Source organism: Miniopterus schreibersii (genome assembly GCF_964146895.1).
Source record: "Miniopterus schreibersii genome assembly, chromosome: 3".
Lineage (NCBI taxonomy): Eukaryota > Metazoa > Chordata > Mammalia > Chiroptera > Miniopteridae > Miniopterus > Miniopterus schreibersii.
Genome location: NC_138103.1, coordinates 100074593 through 100082074, shown reverse-complemented (window position 1 = coordinate 100082074; position 7482 = coordinate 100074593). Strand labels below are relative to the sequence as shown.

Sequence of the window (7482 nt, the reverse complement as noted above, 5' to 3'; positions counted from 1 at the left end):
ACTAACTACTTTTCCTACCACCATCTTAATCATTATATGCAAGTTTCAATTATCTAATTACTGTCTCATCACCTGCATCATTGTTCTACCAGCATCCAAAAGATTTCCATCCTTGCCCAGCTGGGTGTGGCTCAGCGGTTGAGCGTCGACCTAGGATCCAGGCGATCAGGGTTCAATTCCCGGTCAGGGCACATGCCCAGGTTGCGGGCTACAGCCGATCAATGGCTCCCTCATCATTGATGTTTCTCTCTCTCTCTCCCTCTCCTTTCCTCTCTCTGAAATCAACAAAGATATATTTTTTAAAAAACGAAAACCAAAAAAACAAAAGATTTCCATCCAGAGTGACAGTACACAGCACGCTGTCTATAACCACTTAAGTGGGAAGGAGACAGCTCAGTTCCTTCCTCAGCCCAATGGGTAACCTCTGAGTCTGAGTGTGAGAGAGAAGAGTTTAAGAACAGCAACCTGAGCGCTTCGAAATTCAAAAGTTACCGTTTCTGCTGCTTTACTAAACTAACACTTTAAAAGTTTCACTTAGGAAAGTCTTCTTTTTCTTTTCGTTAATTAACTTAATTCTCCTTTCTCTGGAGAATCCAAGGAGCAGCTGGGTTATGCAAGCTGCTGCCACTGGAGTGAAGCGTTTGGGTTGTGTGTTTTTACCATTCTGACCCAATAACATTTGTTGGCAAAGACTCTCCCAAACTGGCAAGAGCTATAAATTAGATATTTGAACAATTCTCCCTAGTTATACAATAGAGCTGTCCAACTTTCCAGTGCTAAAATGCTTTCGTTCGCAAGACTTATGTCTTTGGGGACTAAAAAATTTGCCTCTAAGTCAGATGAACACATGGATTATGAGTTATTAATTATACAGAAAAGTCTATGGGATCAGATAAACTGACCAAACCCTAAAGCTAGCTGATGCATAATGCTTCCCATATTTGCATTAGATGAGAAAGCAGCAAAATCTAAAAGTCAGGGTGGTCATGACTTGGATAGAACCCAAAAGGCCAAGGCCCACTTTCCATGTCCGTTACCAAATGTTTAACTGATATCCCCAGGCTCGGCGAAGGCTGAGCACCCACGGCATGGAGAGACTAGGCCTGTCTCTGAGTCCGCTCTGTTCCCATCCCTAGGAAAAAAGAGTTACAGCAGGACAAAAAGATTTACATGCCAAAAGCTGTCCAAAGTGGCACAGATAGGTAGACAGACAGAAACATAGATATACATATGCTCTTTCCTTACATGAGCAACTTAAACACAAACCCCCAATTTAAGACAAACAAGAAAAAATAAAGGACCGTTATTAAGGCCTAAAAGACAAATCAACAATAGCATTTCACTGCCTAAGTAGGATTCTTTTCTTTTGATACCAGACTATAGGATACAATGGAATAAATATATATGTATTTGTATTTGAATATCAGAAAAGTATAGTGAACAATAGAAGAATAAAAATAAATCATGTATTATCAGTTGCATGACTAATCAGAAAAGGAGGAATCAGACGAACAAAAATCATCTTGGTTGATTTTAGACTTTGCCATAATTAATAATCTAAGCCAACCAACCTTTTGGAGTATTGATTTAAGAAATTATGTTTCAAAAAAAAAAAACCTTCAAATATCCTAACCAAAATGTAAAATAAAACCAACTAGAGCATAAATTTTCAATTCAACGAACACAAATGGATGACAAAGGATTATTCAGTATCAAACAATGAGATCATGCTAAATTTTTTAAATATTTACTATAAATGATGAAAATAAATTAATAAATCCAAGTATAACTATTTTTTGGTTTCAGCTGAATGCAGGAATTTCCTCAAAAAAAAAATCCAAGTTGCTGCTTTCTAGGTGTATCTACAACTACTCTGAGAAAGGAAAAAGGCATCAAGATACCATCTACTTTCCTCTAGTAGAACTTTCATGATATAAATCAATCTTGAGGTTACTTATAACCTGAGCCCCATTTACAAATCACATTTATCCATCAAAAATTAAAGAGGAATCTTTTCTGCTTTAAAACACACACACACAGATCTTCATTACAGGCGTAGCAAAACAGAAACTGATTACCAAACCAACAAATATTGTGGGTTGTGATCTCAGTAAACATGAGCATCACAGTAAAAAATTCGCACCAGTTCTTTCTTTTTTTGGTTTAGAGATAGTTTTTATGTGTTAATAATTGTTTCAAGGAACTCATTGCACATTCGACCTATAGAGAGCTTTTGGCAATGTAGCAAAGTCACAAAGAAAACCTGCACTTTTACTGCAAAAAGACATGATCTTTACTGGTGCTTAAACAGAGAGGTAGCTTAAAGAAAGAAAGAGAGAAAGAAAAAACGTGACCATTTCTCCCAAATGTGATCAATTTCGTAAGACCTCAAAGAGCACTCTGATTTGGAGGAAAAACAATAATTTCTTACAAACTGTTAAGACAGATTAATTTCATCTACTTTATAGTAGCAAGTCTTCCCCGGATGTTAATAACAAGCAGAGCTGTTCAATGTTAGCATTTTGTCGCCAGAGACAATTGCTACATCACTGTGCAAACATAATGAACTCATTTTATTAGGCAAATAGTTGAATTCCATTCAAGTGCACTTAGTACAGTACTACACATTATAAATTGATTGAAATTAAAGAGCTCTCCGATTAGAAATGGGGTTTTAAAAAATACAACTAATACTGATTTCACAATATGTTTCACTGGTGTTCTCATGAAACATACAAAGCGAATGATTGAACTGTTTCCAGCACCTCTGGAAGATTACCTCGTCCTTTAAGGTATTAAAATAGAAGTGAGAAAATACACCCCTGAAATCTACAATTGAAAGTTCAGTTTGAAAAACTGAAACCAATTTGATATGGTTGATTCCGATTATGGTTAAAGGCCAGAGGTCAGCTCAGGAGTTGATAAAAGTTTCAAATTAGTCACATTTGTTGAAAAATCATCAACACAGGTGCCTGTAATGTTTACGCTGCATCAGATGTTTCAGATCTGTGTTTGGTTAAGTCTTCAAATCCTAGACGTAATTTCTTAAAACTTCACTGGCTACTGAGCAGGAATTTTTAAAAATCCAAGTGGATTACATGGAAAATGAAGCTGTCCTTTCTCCTTTTATGAAATGCTTTTGATTCGTACCACCAAAAAAATATGCACAGAAAGACATTTAGACTCTTCAATACTTTTTTTTTTAAATGCTCTTGAAAAACCTCCCTGCATCTGCTTTGCTTTCTGCAGGGTCCTCCTTTTCTTCCAAGAGCTTTGCCACACATGTGCATCAGCTTTTTATATCGATACTTTCGTTGCCTGTTCCCACAACGGAGGAGGAGGCTTTGCTAGACAGCAGCTTGATTTTTTTGAGATTTACTTCTGGTAGGATTCTCGAACTTTCGACTGTAGTGCATCGCATGTCTTCTTGGCATCGCCTAGCAGCATGGCCGTGTTGGGTTTGTAGAAGATCGGATTGTCCACCGCCGCGTAGCCAACACCCAGGGACCTCTTCATAACAATGACCTAGGGACCGAAGACGAAGGGAGAGAGTGCATGTAACAGACCTGGCCGGGGGGGCCCCGCAGGCACTGCCCCCCTAACTCTGAACAGGCATGGACCACTACCAATTCTGTACTACGGAGACTTTTAAAATACCCAAGGAATATTTTTAATGCAGAGTTACACTGTATGAATTTGAATGTTTTACGATTCTACTACAAATTTCAAAATAAATGTAGCTGAGTGGGAAATGGTATCATTCCTGTTCCATCACTTCAAGGTAAAATATATCAGAAAGCTCTAAAGCAGAAGCCCGCAGAGCAGTGTGGCTCGTCACAAGGAGAGCACTAATAACTAATGTCATCGTCCCACAGAGCAAAATGGAAGGGGGAGCCCATCTCTAACGCTGATGGGCTACAGACGTTCACAATTACACAGATTAGGGCTGGGGCTGTCCTGCTGAATACCAAGTCCGTTCTTGATGAAATGAAAAGCCTTCCTACGTCTCCTAGGACGTGCCATGTATCCAAAACTGAAAGCAGTACAAACGTGTTCACACTTCCAATAGCATTAGTACAGTAACGTGCTCTGCAAACTCAAATATTAGGGAGAAATACAATAACTTCTCATATTCCCATGAACCAGTGCATGGATATCTGCTCACGTGCCACAAATACTAAGTTTTAAGTTCACATGTGTACAGTAAAGAGGAACAGAATTAAAGGGGAATGTGCATTCTGTAATCTTGGTCCTTAAAATGCAGCTGTGGCTCGCAGCGAGAGCCGTGCCCCCGCGGGGGAGGGCGGCCGAGCCTCGCGCTCCCGCCACCTGGCCGTGCGCTTCCAGGAGCGTGTGCGCGCGGCTTGCTTCCTCGGGCCGCGCTGCTGTCCGGATTTCCAAATCACCTTCCTCCTCGACACCCCATAACGACATACAAACTCCCTTCCAATGACATTAAGTGAAAAAATGTGCTCGTCTTCACATGACAGCGGTGATACTGACTCACTGTCCCAGAGAGAAGCCATCTGCTCCCCGGGGCACCTGGAGCTCAGCCAGACTCATTCCAAAGCTCTTGCTCAGCGGGGGTTATAGATTCTGCTAATCCAGCCGCGTAATCCCCTCGAGCTCTACTAGGGACCGGGGTCCCCATTCAGATTCTCTGGTGACCACGGAGCAGACAGAAGCTGCATCGAGAGGACCGGACCCTAAGCCTACTCTAACTCCCGGGCTTCCTCCAACCTTCGTCACTTCTCATCACGCGACCAAGGGAAGTCTCGTGTGTGTGTGCATGTGTGTGTGTGTTTGCATTTTAAGAGAGTTTGGGTCAGCAGAATGAAGCACAGGCCTGAAACTTTACCTGCTTGGACTTCCAGACCTCGAGCACGGGCATGCCTGCAATGATAGAGTTCGGGTCTTCCTGAGCTGCTGAATTGACAGTGTCATTAGCTCCAATTACAAGGACCAAATCAGTGTCTACATCGTGAAAGAAAAAAGAGAAAATATAAAACTCAGGGGGGTTACTTTCACTTCTTTTCGGGCAAACGAGAGTGATCTGACTTTATAACAACAATGGCAACATTTACAGGACCCACACTGTGCTAGGCACTGTACCAAGAGCTTTATCAGAGAGGTTCGGCAACTTCGCCGACGCCACACAGCTAACAAGCAGTAGGCCTGCGTCTAACCTAAGCATCCTGGCTGGAGCTTGCATCTTTATGCTCTCCTTCCCTACAGTGGATCTACCGAATGTGACTTGATACAGTTCTTTCATTATCCCAAAGTGATCTTGCCAGTTACATTATTTTATAATATCTGCATTCCACTTTCATCGTCTAAAATGACCCCTTAAATGCAATTTGCTGTCTAAAAGAAAATGGTCCATGGGTCTGTGCTATATTAAAGCTGTGTCCATAATCCCTGAAGCTGGCAGGTTTCACACATAATTTAGCAACAGTGAAATCTGAAAGGAGGCATAAAGTTAAAATGGCCTAAATTCCCTCTTTAAGCGCTATAACATGAACTACCTTAGAATTTTGCCAAAATGCCATGTGAATCTAGACATACGCACGATTTCATTATTTTTCTCTAATAAACAGCATTTTTTTAAGTTTACAGTGGATACTTGCCAGAGGGAACTGGTTTAATTTTAACAAACACGATCCTGGGCCAGATGTCATTAGCATTCAACAAATACCCATGACAGCCACACAGCACAGCACCTTACCCAGGGAAGTCTAGTTCTTTAGAGAGAACAGAAAATGACTGTGCTGATCATGAGTTGGTACAATTGGAAGCCAGAAAATACCGCAGAAATCAGACACTAAATTATCAACAGCAATTTTTACAAATGAGGAAGCTGAGGTTGAGTATCTAGTTCAAGGTCACGAGAGGGAGATTCAGGGGCTGGATTCCAAAGCCATAGGTGTTCAGAGTCCCTGGGCAACGTAACCCACGGCATCACCTCCCAGGATCTGCACCATCCCTCAGCTCTCCTCACAGGAGCGAAGTTACCTGTGCTGCTTACAGATCCGGTGACCCCGACAGCTGTGCTATTCAGCAGTTTCATTTATTGAATTTCAACTGCATCCCCACTAGGAGCAGATTACCCTTCACTTGGCAAGTAGGTCTTCCATGATCCCACGACTTCTGCCCTAAGATTGGCTGGTGTTGCTTTACCCACGCTAAGAATATTTCAATGTCACCATCGGCCCCATCTCTTACCTGGGAAATCCTGGTTGATCTCATCCATTTCCAGCACAACATCATATGGGACCCCGGCCTCCGCCAGCAGCACATTGAGCTGACCAGGCATCCGGCCTGCCACTGGGTGAATTCCAAACCTAAATGTGAAAAAGCAAACAGCTGGCCTTACTTGATGGGCCACCAAGTACAGAGACCCCAAGATCACCTCCCAGTCGGCACGGTTTGTTCCTGGCACCTCTGCTTCTCCTGGTCTATCTCCTCTCTGCAGGCAGCAACAGAACCAGCCTGGATTATGTGGTCGATTTACAAACATTGAAGTTGGAGATTCGGTGTCCAGTACACACAAACTAGGGCTCTGCTCGGAAACGCATAACTTTAGAACCCGACTCTCCTGTATACCTTTTAAGTACAATGAACTTCCAACAACATTCATATATAATATCGCTTTACATTTAATAAGTACTGTGCTCTTTCATTATATTTTCTGACATACCTTGCATCTTTAAAAACGTACGTAAGTCGACATGGAATGAAACATTTGCCATGAAAAATCAACTCTGCCTTCAACTTTAACCTCTATGTTCCAATGCGGGGAAATGAGATCGTGCCCTGCATGTAAGTTAATGGCCTACAATCTTTCAGAGAGTCATACGAAGCATTTTTACCCCACATCACAGAGGAAATATGACAGTAACATGCAGGAACATCTAAACGGCAGAGAAATACGCAAATCAAAGGGAAACGGAGGCGTCAAGCAATTCCTTTCAGCCACGGCCGCAATGGGATCTTTCAAGTCACTTAATCCAACCTCTTGCCCACAGTATTGATAGCTGTCTGCTCAGCACTGGGCACAGTCCCTGTCATATAGGAAGGGCTCACTAAAAAGCAAGTGAGCACTGGCCGGTGTGGCTCAGTGGTGAGGGTCGACCATGAACCAGGAGGTCACAGTTCGATCCCTGGTCAGGGCACATGCGTGGGTTGCAGGCTCCATCCGCAGTAGGGGGCATGCAGGAGGCAGCTGATCAATGACTCTCTCTCATCGTTGCTGTTTATATCCCTCTCTCCCTCTCCCTTCCTCTCTCCAAAATCAATGAAAACATGTTTTTTAAAGAGTGAGTAAATGAATGAATCCAGTGAAGAAATGCATTTTATAGTACCTCTTGGCTGGGATCCATCCAGTCTCAGCTTAAATACATTAATGTAAGAGTTTCAGTGACCAGAAACTTACTCCTTCCTGAGGTCTATTACATTACCAGACAATCCTGATAATTACATACA

General features: G+C 42.1%; 1 protein-coding gene across 8 annotated transcripts in view; it reads right to left on the bottom strand.

Annotated features, from left to right (window-relative positions):
• Nucleotides 1-2552: 2552 nt before the first annotated feature.
• Nucleotides 2553-7482, bottom strand: part of NNT (nicotinamide nucleotide transhydrogenase) — a 77269-nt gene continuing 72339 nt past the window's right edge. For all 8 annotated transcript variants that reach the window (XM_081132396.1, XM_081132398.1, XM_081132397.1 and 5 more), the window contains 3 exons: nt 6223-6341; nt 4859-4974; nt 2553-3525 (listed from right to left, as the gene is read on the bottom strand). In XM_081132396.1, coding sequence (XP_080988522.1) covers nt 3376-3525; nt 4859-4974; nt 6223-6341 — 385 coding nt within the window. In that variant the 3' untranslated portion in view covers nt 2553-3375. The remainder of the gene's footprint in view (nt 3526-4858; nt 4975-6222; nt 6342-7482) is intronic.